At 47.9% G+C, this 16215-nt stretch overlaps 1 protein-coding gene across 2 annotated transcripts in view; it reads right to left on the bottom strand.

The window, feature by feature from the left end:
• Positions 1 to 504: 504 nt before the first annotated feature.
• The window catches only part of TRAF1 (TNF receptor associated factor 1), a 29862-nt gene continuing 14151 nt past the window's right edge, over positions 505 to 16215 (bottom strand). For both annotated transcript variants that reach the window (XM_017650570.3, XM_017650571.3), the window contains exons 4-8: positions 15356 to 15421; positions 14476 to 14886; positions 12828 to 13005; positions 11273 to 11421; positions 505 to 9137 (exon numbers count right to left, since the gene is read on the bottom strand). In XM_017650570.3, the coding sequence (XP_017506059.1) occupies positions 8919 to 9137; positions 11273 to 11421; positions 12828 to 13005; positions 14476 to 14886; positions 15356 to 15421 (1023 nt within the window). In that variant the 3' untranslated portion in view covers positions 505 to 8918. The remainder of the gene's footprint in view (positions 9138 to 11272; positions 11422 to 12827; positions 13006 to 14475; positions 14887 to 15355; positions 15422 to 16215) is intronic.

Raw genomic sequence — 16215 nt, 5'->3', positions numbered from 1 at the left:
AGTGACTGGTGGTCACCATGGAGGGGGACTAGGGTGAGTGGATGGGGAGTGTGAGAGGGATAAAGGGGCACAAAAATTCTCAGTCATAAGTTGGTCACGGGGATAGTAGAACAACATGGAGAATATAGTCAATGATTCTGTAACATCTTTCTATGTTGACAAATAGTAACTATACTAGAGGGGATGAGGATTTAATACGGGTAACTGCTGAACCACTGTATTGTATATTTGAAACCAATATAAGACTGTATATCAATGATACTTCAATAAAAATTTTTGTTTAAAAAGAGGATCTGTATGTCCATCTTGAAAACCAAGAGATTTAACTGAAACAGCTACTAGAATTAATAAGAGAATTCAGTAAAGTGGTTGGATATAAAGGCAGTCACAGCCTAATATATCTGTACCACCTATATACCAACATAACCAATCAGAAAATGACTTTAAAAAATCTGTCATAAAGTACCAATGACTAACTAACCTTAACAAGAAATGTGAAAAACCTTTAAGAAGAAAATGATAAACATTTATTGGGAAATATACAAAGATAAAGAAATGGAGGTTCATTCATATTATGGTCTTGAATGGGAAAACTGGATATTATAAAGATGCCAGCTTTTATCAAGTTCATTTGCAAGTTTAATGAGACTCCAATAAAAATCTCTGAAATGTTTGATCATGTTTGTTCTAGCTGGAAGAATAAAAAGTCAACAAATGTTGAAAAAGGAGAGTAATTTCAAAAAAGGGTAATTTATTGTGTGAAGGAAAATAACTCTTGTCATGGCACATTTTAGAACATACTATAAAGCTGTAATAATCAAAACAAGGTGATAAGGATATAGGAAATGGCAAAGGATCAGAAGAGCAAAAATCCCCCAGGAATAGTCCTTATCAGATACAGACCTCAGTGTGTGATAAGAATGGCAGTGCAAATTGCCAGGTAAAGAAAGATTGATTCAACTGCATGTTACAATTTTTAAGTGCCATTTTTTATGTAGCAAATTAGCACATGTTTTTAAATACAGCAACATTTACCGAGGTGAGATATATACTCTGGTATACTACTTGGGCAGTTTAAATTGCTAAGTTATTCCTGGAGAACACATTTCAGTATGTACCCAGAGCCTTCATCCTGTTCACGCGCCCTTTGGTTCAGTTATTGCCCCTCCAAGTACCTCTCCTCAGTGATCAGAGGGACCACCAAAGACTTCAGTACAAGATCGTTCACCACAGTGGGATATAATTGAATTATCTAACAGTAAGAGGATGGAAATTACTTCTGCCCCCTCCATATAATGGCATTATACATTGCCATGAATAGTAACTTTTCATAGATTTTTTTTCCCCACTGGTATAGAAAATGGTTAATAATATGAAATAGAAAATGCAGGATAATAAAAAATGTACACATCTCAACTTCGAAGATTGTGTTTGTCTGGCATGTCTGTATGTATCTATATATCTGGAAGGAAATATACTACTACGTTAATAATAGCTATCTCTGAATACTGGAATATTTTTCTGCATTTCCCTCTCTTTTTAAAATAATGAGCAGCTAACACATAGCATTTGTAATGGCTTTACTGCAGGATGATTTACTTACCATAAAATGTACCCCACTTTTATATTATTTAAATTATTATAATTTTGTCTACTTAAAAATAAATTTATGTTTATAAAATAAAACATTATTTAAAATTGAAAAACAGTTTTTAGACGGTGTCAGGATTCTATGAAAGAAACAAGAAAGTATATATGCACACATATGTACTTTAGGTATGTGTATATATATATATAAATATATGAAAACTTTACGAATATAAATGTTATTGAATTGTACCATTTAGAGGGGTGAATTGTATGGTATGTGAATTATATCTTAATAAACTTGTTACCAAAACATTTCTAGTTTTGCCCCTTAGGAGCTGTGTGACCTTGAAGGATTACCTCATCTCCCTCAGCCTCAGTTTCCCTATCTTCAAAAGGTGATAATAACAATAGAGGTTGTGATGTGGCAATGAGAGGACTTATGTAACCGCTAGCACCATGCTGGATACACATTTAGCCCTCGGGAGACAGGAATAACAGTAAATATTCACTGGTGTTCCTATTACTGAGGGCTCACTAGTGCCTGGCACTGTGCTCGGCACTTAACGTCCACACTTCATTTAGTTCCTCTAACCACTGTTACTCTGACTATGTAGTGGAGGAGGCTGAGGCTCAGAGAAGGCCAAGCCAGAGCGCTCTACCAGACTGGCAGGCTCAGAACCCAGGTGTTCCTGATGCCAGAGTTTGGGCTGAACCAGAAGGCAGTTCTGGTTTTCAGGTAGCTTTATGTTTGCATGGATCTTTTTATTCTCACCCATTTTATTAGGAGATGTTGGCTGCACACTCTGAAACTAAACTTCCTACCTACCTACCTTCTTCCCAATGAATTATCTCTATTTCTCTTGCTTAGGATACTTTCCAAAATATAAAATGCCCCCAGAGAAAGGCTGCAAGAGATCTGGCAACCACCCGGAGTTCAGTAGGTACTGCAGGCTTTTGGGAGGATGGCTCAGACCCTGCTCTGCCCCCTCTGAGCTCTTAGCCTCAGCCTCATCATAGAAAATATGCAGATCATGATAATATTTACTTGCTAGGGACTTGAGAGGCTTGCTTATGAGCCCTGGAAGGCCCCAGAGCCATGGAGCTGGGTTCTCCTGAGATGCCTGCTGGCAGGGAGTTGGCAGGCCTGGGGCTGGCCCACACCCAGCAAGCTTCAGGGCCAGCTGTGCCGAGGCAGCCAGTACAGCTGCTAAAAATAAAAGTCACGTCTACCAGGAACATAGGCTGGCCCAGAGGCAGGGCTTACTCTAGGCAGATGGGAGGTGGGGAGGAGGGCACCCAGACCCTCACCCACCACCAGGGCAACCCACCTGCACTGTGCCTGGGGGGCTGATTCCCTTACCCAGCGCACGACCCCCTCCCCAACTACAACAGGGTTGTGGTGGGGGGGATCTGCTCCTTTTAGCCAAGGCAATGGGAGTCCTGTATGGCTGACCAGTGGAAATATAATATAAGCTACATAATTATAAACTTTCTAATATCAACATTAAAAAAAGATTAACTAGCTCAATAATATATTTTATTTTTGAAATGTTGATTTCAACATGTCTTAAATACAAAAAGTTAATGAAGTAAATTCTCTTTGTTCCCTATCTTTTCCAGCTTTTACAGGCTGCTGGCCTTCATCCATCCCTTCCTCCATATTCTAAGTGCATCGTTCCAGCCTCTGCTTCTGTTGTCACATCTCTCCCTCTGCTTTGTCGATTTGCCTTCTCTGACTCTGACCTTTTTTGAGCCACTTATGAGGAGCTCTGTGATTAAGTTAGTCTTGCACAAATATTCCAGGATAATGTCGCCCGTTGCAAGATTCTTAATTGCATCTGCAGTCCCTTTGGCCACTATGTAAGGTAGCATATTCATGGGCTCTGGGATTAGGCTGTGGACTTCTTTGAAGGGCTGTTATTCACCCTGCTACATGTGCTTTATAGTCACATGTGTTAGCAGCTCTAGGGAATTAAGGTGAAAAATCTAGTTGGATCTCTTAATTTCACAGTCCAGTTCAGCCCTTAACACATGGTGGGGTCTTGGACAAGTCACTTCATGTCCCTGGTTGACTGTATTTTCCTTGTACATAAAATAGGTTTGATAATAACCCATGTTTGGGAAGATGCAACATGCTACCTGTTAAATGAGGGCTTATTTAACTGTAAGGGTCGGGGGGTGGAACTGATGAGTTGGCTGTGGGTGCTGCCCTGTGATGTGAGATTTGAATGCTGGGAGGGTCCTCAGAGGTTTCTGGATTCAGCAGCCTTATTTTAAAGATGGGAAAACTGAGGTTCAGAGTGGGGAAGAGGCTTACCAGAGATTCCCAGTGAGTTGGCAGCTGAACCAGGAAGGGGATCCAGAGGGGACACTGTAGTCCACTATGTCATACTGCCTATCCCCTCTATGAGCCTTAATTTCCCCATCTGTAAAGTGCAAAGAGTAATGGCCTACTTTCAGGGCCCTTGTGAAGGTCAAAGGATCTCTTGGGTATGAACATGCTCTAGGAACAGTTAGGAGGGTTGTATAATGGAAGATCATGATGATGCCTGGGCACAGGGGTTATGATGACTCTCTGGGGCAAAGGCTGGCTGCACCTCTGCCTCCCAGGTTTGCATTGCTCTGGACACAGGGAGGTCAAGAGGGTCTCCTGAGTGTCCTCACAAACTCTTCCTGTCTTTCTTTTTATAGAACCAAACCTCAGGAGCAGCAGGAGCAGGCCTTGTCCTGTTGACAAAGGGCCTGTGCGCCCTTTCCTGGAAAGGGACCTCCCCAAGGCTTGGCCCTCACCTAGCTCTGTTCTTCCTGTGGGGTCTCTGTTTTGGTTGGGACAGGGGGCCAAGCAAGAGGGTCTTAAGGCTTGGGTGGAGAAGACTGAGCCTGGGGGTCTTTTACTGGCTCCCCCACTGGCTGGCCATGCTAATCTGGACACATTCCCTAGCCTTGCTATGCCAGCCTGCATAGTGGGTGGGTGGGAGGCCAGAGATACTCACATTCAGGGGCTCCCTTCACTGTTCGTATAGGTGCCAACAACTATTCCTGACTCAAACTCTCACCTGCACTAGTGGGCAGGGCCAGACAGCTGGCAGGACCCAGGAGGAAACCCAGTCTGGCTTCCATCTGCATTGGGTTCTCCCCTCCCTGCCAGTTTCCCAGCTCTATCCCAGGTTTTGGTCCAGGCTGGGCTGCCCTGTGGAGCTGCAAGGAGGTCTCTGGGCCAGAAGGAATAGGTGCCAGCATTGGGGTGGAAGGCTCTGAAAACATCTGGAAGCAGTTCAAACAGGAAGGCTCTGGATAGTAACAACCTAACATGCTATTTAGGCAGGTTCCATGCCTGTGGGAGACAGGAGTGCTGAAGGCATAGGACTTTGCAGAAACAGCCTCAGAGGTGCATGGTGACCAGCCTGCTGAATACATGTTTGCTGTCTCCTAGTGGCAGGTTTTCTGCAGTGTCCTGTGGCCCCAGGTGAAGGGATTGTGGTTCCTACCTTCCTACAGTCCAAGTGTCATTTTCTAAGCCTGATGAAGGGAAGGTGCTGGCCTACAGTCAGTCGGTGATTTGAAGGTGGAAGCAGGACTAGTAGGGAGGAGGATGTCATGGCTTTGACTAATGGCTCCTGCACTGGAGACTGAGGGCTAAGACCACAGTAGTGGTTACAGCGGTAATGCCAGCTGTCATTTATAAAGCTCATACACTATGTGCTGTCCATGCTAAGTTCTTACTGTATGTTGGCTTGCTTCATCCCTGAACACCCCTGTGAGGTAGGAATTTATTATCACCATTTTACACATGGGTAAGACCTCTGACCGTGGAAAGAGACCTGCCTATTAGCTGCGTGATCTCGGGGAAGTTCCCTGGCCTCTCTGAGCTTGTTTTTTTCATCTATAAAGTGAGGAAAACAATCAGGTCAGTAATCAATATTAAGTGTGGTACTTGCAAGCAAAGTGGATGCTCAACAAATGATAGCTATCATTTTGTTAAGGCTATTTAAAAAATTTTGCAGTCTGTGCAGAATGAAAACTGGATCTCACCTTTCTGTACTGTTTCCACAACAGTATGCCAATCAAGTCACTGGACTTGGGGTTTGAACCTGGCATAGACTGCTCTGGCCTCTGGCTCTTTGTGGCCCTGGGTGAGTGATTTTTCACCCTCAAAGCCTTGGATTCCTCCTCTGTAAAACAGGGATGATAATAATCAGGCCTCCTCATGGAATTTTTACGCAAGGTTCATTAAAACAATGCACGTAAACCCTCAGTGCAGTGTCTGCCGCTCAGCTAGATGCTCCGTGGCTATTTTGAGATTCTTGTTTCTGTTATCGTTAGACTGGGACCCCACAGAGTTCAAAGCCAGTGTCTTCGGCAATCTGGGCATCCTCCCAACGACACTGTGATGTTAGAATTGTCACCACTGAGGCAGCCTGTGAGCATCGGGTGTGAGTGAACGCCTGAGTGCTGTGTGTGCTTACACTCTCCTCCAGGGCACAGAGTGCACTGGTGGTTCCATAGGGCTGGGCTGCTCTCCTGGGGAGCAGGGGGACCCAGTGCCTCCCAAGGCCTCCATGAAGATGGGACCTCATTGCAGCTGAAGACACAGACTGGCCACAAGGGAGCCTGAAGAGGAAGGAAAGTAACAAGAGAAGACCTGGTTTCTAACTCTGGCTGCCTCCCCGCTCCATCCTGACCTTGGGCCTCTCCTACCTTAGCTTCCCAACCTTTAAGGTGGGATCGCAGGATGCCTGTCTCAGGGGGGTTGTGAGGGTCCAGTGAGACAATGGCTTTGCCTGTCTTGCCTTCCCTCCCCTTGAATCACCCCTAAGAGGTGAGATGCCAAAACGTTCACTGTACTTAATGCAGAGCTTCGCTGGAAGACAAATTGGTAAATGTTTTAAATTAATCCTGGTCATGCTCAGAGCCCAAAGGGTCTCACACATGGGTGATTTGGGGCCCCCTGCCCAAAGCCTGTGCTGCTCTTCTTGGGCAGCTGCGACTGCCTTCGATGCCGTCTATGCTCCAGCCTATGCCACCTTTCTGCCTTCCCCGCCATGGTTCCGCCTCACAGACCCTACCTGTAGCCAAGACTGCTTCCCATCACATCATCTTTACTCCTCTCCATACCCCTATCTTCTGCATCTCAAAATATTTTAAGGCTGTGTTTAAATGTCACCCCTTCCATGAAGCCCCCCTGCTTCGCCCACAGGATTTGGATCCTGTGCTTTCTCTGAGCTACTCTTACATATTGGTTTCAATGATATGCTTATATACCTGTTTCCCACTAAGCTGAGAATTTGAGGGTAGGGTGCACATCTTACCTTTCCCTCCCTGGAGTCTAGTGCAGTGGATGATACTGCAGGTCTCAGCAAAGCTTTGCTCAAAGAACAGCTGTGACTCCCACTGTTTAAAGAAAGTATGTCTCTTCCCATAAGAGATAAGTAAAGGTATAGGGCAACAGTTGCCCCTCAGAGTAACCTGCCCTACAAATCCTGTTAGCTCAAAGGTGCCATTTGCCAGGACACCAGCTCTGAGGCAGAAGTCCCCATAACCTGCTAGGCCAGATCTGGACTTATTTACCCTTGTCAAGGGGAGGCAAGTCAGTCTTCATTACTGACAGGCTAACAGCACTGGGGACAAGAAAAGGTGTCCTGACATGTTTGTTGCCTGTCATGCATGGCAAAGCACCACTGTACATAGAAAGCAGTAGAGCTCCAGTTGGGCCTTGTGAAAACCCTGTGAGCTGGGCAGAGCCAGGGAGGATGCTGCCCTGTTTTCAGATGCTCAGGCACATGGGATACTAGGCATGGCCCAGGTTGGGTCTGGGTTTTCTGATGCACTGAGCCCACTGAGCGGTGCTGCTCCCTCACCTTCTTTGTGAGGATCATTGTCACCAATGCTGCGTAGGGAGATCAGGCAGGGCCGTGGACCCTTTTCACAGATGAAGACTCTGAAGGTGTGGAGTGAAGGTGATTGCAGGTCAGCAGGTAGAGGAGGAAGCTGCAGGAAGGCTGGTGGGAAACAGCGGGGTCTTGACCAGGAGCCCTGGCTAGCAACATGAAGTCTCAGGGTCTCTGGAAAGTTAGGTAAGGGTCCCTAAAGGAACTGGTTGTGTGAGGCCTCCTGGTGGGAAGCCAAGGATGGGCCACATCCAGGCAGTGACAGGGAGGCACCAGGCTCTTTCTTGAGCCTCCACTGTGTGGCATCTCCTCCCCAGAAAGCAGGTCTGGGGCGGTCCTCCCCATTACTGGAAGGAGGTGGAGGCCGAGAGGGGATGCTCCTGCGGGCACACTGGCCTGCGGCGCTACCTGCAGCACCACCTGCAATTCTGCAGTGTTCTTTTCCAGGGTGGCTCGGTTATGGCCAGCTCCCATGGCCATATCCTTCAGGGAAACTTCAAAAGAGACTAAAACAAATGTTCTTTGGTTTTGTACATATTTAAAAGAACAACCTCTGCTCAGTAGCTCAGAGGCCCTGGTCAGTCAACTGAGAGAAGTAAATACCTTGGTGAATCAGGTGACATGGGATTCTGGAATGCCCCAAAGGGAGTGGGGGGTGGAGAGTTTACGCCCTCTCCTCCACATTCCTTTGGGCTGCTCCTGGGAGCTCTGTGACCTGGTTTCACCTGAAGGAAGTGGAGTTGGTCTGGTGGAGGCACAGATGCAGGGCCTGTGTGATCTGCTTGCTGGGGAGTAGAGCAGCCTGGCCCAGGTGGCAGGTGCTGTGCAGGCCAGCTCAGTCCACCTAGTGCTACTGAAAGTAGTGAGGAACCCAGTGGGCAGGAGGCTTCTGAACTTTTTCAGAACCCCTGGAGTCCTGGGGCTCACCTGCACCAGGAGGCCTAGAACTGGAGACTTTCTGGACTGAAAGGAACCTTGTAGGTCTCCAAATCCAACCCCCAGGTATGATGCCCTCCCCCAGTGCAGAGAGCTTCCCATCCCAAGAGCTTCTCTGCTAGGTCCCACACCTCCTGTTCACCATCCATGCTCCAGGCCTGGTCCCCATTCCCTCCCCATCTTGGTCAGAGTCCACCTCCACCTTCAGGGCTAGAGTGGCTCCTGGGCCTCCAGTGTTGTGTGGTCAGTGCAGAGAGGAACAATCCTGCTACCAACTCCTTCTGGACCCTTTGCCTTTGTGGGTCCAGCCTAAGGTCCTACCACCCTAAGCTGACAGCCAGCCACAGTCAATCTGTCAGTCCTACTCAGGTCACATCAGCTGCAGCCCATCATTGTGCTGGGATCTTGGGCGCTATAGGCAGGGCCTCAATCATCTCGCTAAACCCCCCATTCTGAACTGTGCTCCCTCAGGAACTGGGTGCAGCTTGCATGGCCCTGCCCACCCTATGCACTTGTCTCCACAATACACTTAAGGAACATGGTGTCGTCCTTCACGTAGGCATGCTTGGGTGACTGCAGCCTGCTGAGGGGGAAGAAGAGAGGGCAGCCACTGGCCACGTTGGTTTCACTCTGGGGCCGCTGGAAGGATGCTGAGGTCAAGTCGGGCCGGAAGGCATCAATGGCATGCTCGCGGTTGTTCTGGTCAAGCAGCATGAAGGTGACCTGCAGAGCAGGGACAAGTGGGAGGTCAGGCCCTGGGCAGCAGCACTGGGGGACTCAGAGTTGGGCTGAGTCTGTCTCCTGTGTAGCCCCTCTGACCTTGAGCTCAGATTGATTAGGAATCAAAGAAGCAACATAAGGACGGGACCTGGAGTATGGCAAGATCCAGAAACAGACGCACTGGTGTCCTGAGTGGTCTTCAGGGGCTGCCTATGATTAGGGAAGATGTTCTACCCAACAGGAAGGGGCAAATTTGGATGTCACAGTCAATTCTGGTTGGCTGTTGGGGGCTACTATAGGCGGGACTAAGCACTGATTAGGAGGCCAGACTCCAGAACCTAGAATGCCCCTTTCTGCTCTGCTATGTTTGAGCCATCAACAACAGCTGGATCTCCTGGGTTAAGGCAGAAGGGCAAGAAACAGATCTCCTCCTGAGGGCAGCTGGTTACTGCCCTGAAACATGAATTGAGCTTCTGGTATGCACAGGGCACAGAGTTTCTGGTATGCAGATATATTACACTCGTGAAGCTTATGTATAAGTGACATGAGCCCCCTTCCCTAGCACATGTCACTGAAACACCCATCAGGATATGGAAATAGCTTTCCATCACCTACTGTAGTGATTCTCAAAAATGGCTGCACTTTAGAATCCCCTGGAGGGTTTTAAAAATCCTGATGCTCAGACCTCACATTTACTGTAGTGAGACCCACCCACTAATACTTAGAAAATATCCCCAGTGCATCATATGGGAACCAAAGACCTACTGACTAATATCCAGACTACCATGCCCCTCTGCCCCCACCCCACCTGTTTTCCCTTATCTCCCTCCATCCCAGCTGAGGTCTGCATTCTTGACCCACCCCTTCTCTCTACCACCCCTTTGCTGCTGCTGTATGCCGGCAGGGAATGCCAAGCAGCATTGCTCTTTTAAACATTTTTAATAGATTTTATGTTTTAGAGCAGTTTTAGGTGCACAGTAAGGTGAATGGAAAACACAATATAACCCTCACACACAATACAGAGATCGCTCACACAGCCTCCCCCATCACCAACACCCTGCACCTGAGTGGTGTATTTGTTACAATCGATGAACCTACACTGACACATCATAATTACCCAAAGTCCATGGTTCACATTAGGGTTTACCTCTGGTGTTGTATCTTCTATGGCATTGAACAAATGCATAATGACATGTACCCACCATTACAGTATACGGAATAGTTTCACTGCACTAACAATGCTCCATGCTCTGCCTATTCATCTCTGCCTCCTCTCAAGCCCTGGCAACTACTGCTCTTTTTACTGTCTCCATAGTTTTGCCTTTTCCTGAATGTCATATAGCTGGAGTCATCAGTACATAGCCTCTTCAGATTGGCACCTACCACTTAATAATATGCACTTAAGATTCCTCCATGTTTTTTCACGGGCTAATAGCTCATTTCTTTTTATTGCTGAATAATATTCCACTGTCTGGATGTACCATCGTTTATTTATCCATTCGCCTACTGAAGAATATCTTGGGTGCTGCTGAGTTTTGGCAATTATGAATAAAGCTACTAAAAACATTCATGTGCAAACATTCAGGGTTTTTTGTGGACATAAATTTCAACTCATTTGGGTAAACAACAGGAGCACAACTGCAGGATGATATGGTAAGGGTATGTTTAGTTTTATAAGAAATTGCCAACCTGTTTTCCAAAGTGGCTGTGCCATGGGCAATGAATGAGAGTTCTTCTTGCTCCACATCCTCATCAACATTTGGTGATGTCAGTGTTTTGGATTTTGGCCATTCTCATAGGTGTGCAGTGGTATCTGCCTCCTCTTTTTCTGAAAATGCTGCCATTCAGGCTAGCCCCACAGCGCCTCCCCCAGGAAGCTTTCCCCATTCACCCCACCACAAGAATTTTATTTTCACATCCCTTCTAGGGGTGTTGGTCCAGGCATTTTAGCCCTGGACACTGATGCTGTAGAAATTCTTGGCTACTAGGTGTAAACTCAGGCTCTTGTTTTGTAAAAGGGGAAACTGATAATACAGAGAGGGCAAAGAACTGCCCAGGTCACACAGCACATTCATGGCTAAGCCAGAACCAGGAACCAGGTTTCCCCACCCCACCCCCATCACTCCCCTAGCCCATACCTTGTTCCGGAAAGGCCACGACAGCAGAGCATCATACTCCCCTCTCATTATCACGATGAAGAGTGACAGGTGGGTCCTCTTTCCCGTCCCATCGCCATTCAGGTAGAGCCGCAGGCACAGCTTGTAGCCATACTTGGCAGTGTAGAAAGCTGAAATGCGGAAGCCAGAGTCAGCACAGAGGCAGCTGGAGAGTGCTGGACTTTGCAGATGAGGAAACTGGGACCTGTGGTGAGGCATGCCCAGGGCCAGTGGCTCAAAACTAAGAAATCTGGGCTTGGAGCCCAGCATTCTTCTCAATTCTGGAGTGTCAAGAGGACCCAGATCTTGGAGATCATCCAGCCCAGTGGCTGTCAAAAGGCCATCAGAATCAGATGCCAGGCCCCAGCCCTGAAGTTTCTGACTCAGTACTGCAGGGGTGAGGCCTAAGTGTCTGCTAGCCACCCTTAGCAAAGGCCCCTGAGGGATGAATCATCCCCTGGTAACTAAGCACAGAGGCCCGTGCGCTTTCTCCCTGGGCATCTGAAAGGGCCATCCAAGTGTGGGTTCCAGTGGCTGTCACCATGAGGGCCCCTCTGGGAGAGGCAGAGTGGGGACAGGGTGTGGGAGGGCAGGCAGGAAGGGGTGGAGAAGGGACAGGCCGACAGGCTGACTCATCTCTGCCCCTTAGGTTTTAGTAGAACAGGAAGCCAGAGACACTGCTTGTTTTTTCCCTCTTTGGAAGGAAGTGAGGGGGAAAAGCCCACATGCAGAGGGCAACGCTGCCCTGTGAAGGGGTCTGTCCTTGCTCCTGAGGAAAGGGACCTGACTTTGGGACCCAGCCCTGCTCTGTGGTTGGGGTGGATGCCAGAGCCTCTCTTAATCCCTCGTGGATGTATCAGAGTTGCTGCTTAATAGGAAAGGTAGGAAGTGAGAGGTTGTTAAAATTGTAATCCACACACTTAGACACACACACGTTTAGGTGAGGGGAAAAACACACAGGTCTGAACATTTTATGCACAAATATATACATTGTTATACAGATATCATTTAAGAGAAACAGCTACTGAGTAATTACTTTATGCAAAACTTTGTGGCAGGCCCCGAGGCCCCAGAAATAGATAAACTGTCCCAATTTGTGCAATATCACATGCTACCCACAGTTGTACATAAATGCATGTTGTTTTAGTTCCTATGAGTCTTATTTCAGACCTTTCTCTGAGGGCAGGGGTCCCACAGAATTCACTGGTGAAAACTGTCCCCTGCATTCTTCTCACTTACACAAATGAGTGAAAGAGCACACTCTCTTTTAAATGAAGTAGATAACAATTTATTCCTATTTGTAGAATGTGACCAACATTCAGGGAGGTAGAGGTGTGCCCAGTTCAAACAGCCCATGTTCCACATGGCTGCGCAGGGAGCCTGCTATCTTCATGAGTCCAGCATATAGGCGGTCTGAACGGACACTGGTTTAAGTAGATGCAGTACGGCTGTCACAGATTCCCCTGGTTTCCCTGCTCATTTTCTGGGCCTATGGGGCCTCTCCCAACGGGTCTCTGTGCCCCTGGGGAGTTGTTACCTGGGGAGAAGAGGCTGACAGTCCTGCCACAGGCTGACTCATGGCACCGCCTGGTGACATTGGTGATCTTCCACAGGAAGGTGCCATCGAAGGAGGCCTCCTCCATGAGGCGCAGGTTCTGCTCCAGCTTGCCCAGGGCCTGGTCTTTCTGGGCCAAGGTCTGCTGCAACTCTACCACCTGTGGGGAAGGCCATTCAGCAAGAGGCACCAGGCCCCAGCTTAGGGATGGAGTGGGGATGGCAGGACATGGAGATACAGCTGCCCAAAACATGCCTTTCTTACCAGGCCTCTCTCAGGCATGTGCATCTGCCTCCTGCCTGGAATTTCTTTTCCTTCTCCACTGGTGCTTCTTTTGGGAAGACTTCAACCACTTCCCTAGCTCAGCTGGTCTCTCTCATCTCTCTCTCTCTCTCTCTCTCTCTCTCTCTCTCTCTCGTCTGTGTTCTTACAGAACCCTTACAATAGTCTTATGATAGATACTTTTCTGCCTTTCCTATCAGATAGACAGTCTTTCCTATTGAGGGCTGAGCCATGCCCATTTTATCTCTGTGTCCATGCCTTGCACAGTGCTTGGCATGTAAAAGCAGAGCCATTAAATCTGTGGATGAACTGAGGACATGGATGCTGCCCTCAAGAGGAGAGCCCACCTAACTGGGGCAAGAGTTATATAAGTAAAGGCTTTAGTCAATAGAACCCAGCACCTGGCTCTTCTGTTAACTTTCCCCATGACATCTGAAAGAATACAAATTTATTCCTGGGTGTGTTCTGGTAGGGAAGTCAGGAATGGAAGTGAGTGTCCTTAAAGAAAACTGAATCCCTAATTTTACTAATGGGAAAGTTTAAGTCCTGAGAGGGGAGGTGACTTGCTCAGTAAGTTAATGGTGGAGTTAGAACTAAACTCCATAGCTAACTCAACATAAGACAGTGATGTTACATCACTGGGGAAAGAAAGCAACATCTGCATGGTTGCTGGTTATATTAACAAAGCATAAGCTCTGGAACAAAGGAGGGGGCAGTCCTACTCAACCAAGAACTGTCAGATAACTGGTTTATGTGGAATTGGAAGTGGTCTAGGACTACAACTCTGAGTGTGTTGAATCCTTTAGAGACTGAGCCAGAGGATATGAGGACAGCATGAAACAATGTGCTCTGATGAAGGGGTGAAGGCACTGGGGGTGTTTAGCCTAAAGAAGGAAACATTCAAGTAGGATATAATCACTGACTGCTCATCTCTGAAGGGCTTCTGTGGGGACCAAAAGGCAGATTTATTTTGTGGGCTCTGAGGGGCAGGGCCAGGAATAATGCAGGGAAGACATGATTTTAGTATAGTATGAGGAAGAACCTTCCAATAGTGAGTAATACCCAGCAATGGAAAAAGAAGCTTGGGGAGGGAATATCCCATCGCAGAAGTTCAAGCAAAGGAAATGAAGCACTGGATGGGGGAGTCTGAACTTGACTGCAACTGCTGACTCAGTCCTAGAAGATCTTGGGACACAGGAGACATACTTTTTGATGGGAAGGTGACTGCTCTGAGCAGGAAGAATGCTTGGAAGGAAGGCTGGTCAGCTGGTCCACTGCTCTAGAGAAAGATGGGGCAAAGGGGAGCCCCTGAGCTGGCTTTGAAGGAAAACTTGTCTCCCATGCTCACCCTCTGTTCCAGGCTCAGGATGTGCTCACGGTCCAGCTGGCTTTGGTGGATGGAGGCAGCCAGGGCCAGGTGGGAGGCCTCCACCTCCTTGTTGAGGACGGCAACAATGTTCTCAAACACACGTAGTTTCCCCTGCAGGTCAGCCAAGAGTTTCTCCTTCATGAAGTGTTGGAGGGCCAGCTCCTCCTGGTTCTCAGAGCAGGGTGCCCTGTAGCAATCCACCTCCAGGTCCCCAGCCACCTCCACAGCTGCCTGCAGCTGCAGGTCTGACAGATTCTGCTCCAGGGCCATGGACCCAGATCTTAGGCCAGAGCCCAGCTGGGCCTTCCACTCTTTCAGGAACCCCAGCAGCAGGTTTAAGTGGGCAGCCTGGGAGGTTACCTCATGCTCCTGCATGAATTTTGGGTTCCCCTGCCAAAAAAGTAGGGCAATCAGTGAAAACAGAAGGTGAAGGGAGGACCAGGGAGCAGTGGAGTTTCCTACCACCAAAGGTTGCCATGGAAAGTCAGCTTCATTTGCCTAGCAGAGGGGAAGTTGCTTTGTGTGTAGTAAGAGGGATTTGGATGAGGACCCTGACATCAGACATGCCCAAGGTAAGCCATGGGCATCCTGGCCTCTACAACAAGTCTGCCCTGCCCTTGAGCTCAGTGATGATTCAGGACCATGGAGAGAGGCAAGGGGGCCATTTTAGTGATGCTACCTACAATGCTCAGGTGAGACATTAAGAACTTCCCAGAGTAAGGAGATGGTTTGCTACTGAGATCTTTTGCTTGGGAAAATCACTAATGTAAGAGGCATTTGAGGAGTAGCTTGATGTGGGAAAATTAAGAGATCTGGGACAGGAGTGGACAGATCTCCATTCTCACACTCAGATGCTTACCTTGAAGGAACAGCCAACACCTGCAAAGGGGCAAACAGCTTCAGCCTCAGTCACCTCCGGGTGGTCCTGTAAATAATAACGTTGTCACTGGATGTTATGGGGTATGGGGGTCCTGCTGGCCATCACTGGGGCTCTCTGCAAAGCATCAGAATCCACCAGGGTAGGAGCTCAGCTGTCCCACTTAACTTTGCACATACTCTTCCTTCTGCCTGGCTGACTCCTTTCCACCCTCTGAGCTTCAGCCCTTCTGTGATCCTCCTTTAAAACAGGATCAGGGCTCCCACTGAGATTCTGGGCAAACTACTACTCCTGTCAGGCTATGTTCTACCCAGCCCTGTAATCATTCACTCTTTGGTTGCCCCCACTAATGTGGGGGCCCTAGTAGGGTCACAGTTGGTTCCCAGTGCTGAGGGCAGTGCCTGGCACAGAGGAGACACTCAGAACATGCTGGCTGCACGAGTACCTCCCACCTCCTGAATCCCAGGGGTTCTCACAATTTCCATCTGTATCCCTCCTTGGCAATCCATCCTTAACTGAGAATGTGCCAGCCTTGCACCAATGTCCCTTCCAGAGGACAAGGACACAGAGGGGTCTCAGCACTCAACAGCAACTTGGTAATACTGTTAACCTATTTATAGGTTTGAGTTTTAAATAATGGTTTCATGGTTATAATTCTTCCTAGGGCCCCTAACAACACTTGGGGAAGGCAGGGTAGATTTTTTTTATTCCCATTTTACTGATGAAAAAATTGAGGCTCACAGCAGAAAAGGAGTATGTAGGGAGCAGCATAGCCACAGGGCCCTTCCCATGCCATAACACTATCTCTTATCAAGAATAAGCCCATAAGCAACTAGGAGAAA

Source organism: Manis javanica, chromosome 2, assembly GCF_040802235.1.
Source record: "Manis javanica isolate MJ-LG chromosome 2, MJ_LKY, whole genome shotgun sequence".
Lineage (NCBI taxonomy): Eukaryota > Metazoa > Chordata > Mammalia > Pholidota > Manidae > Manis > Manis javanica.
Note: the sequence above shows the minus strand (reverse complement) of the source record. Positions and strands in the feature narration are given on the sequence as shown.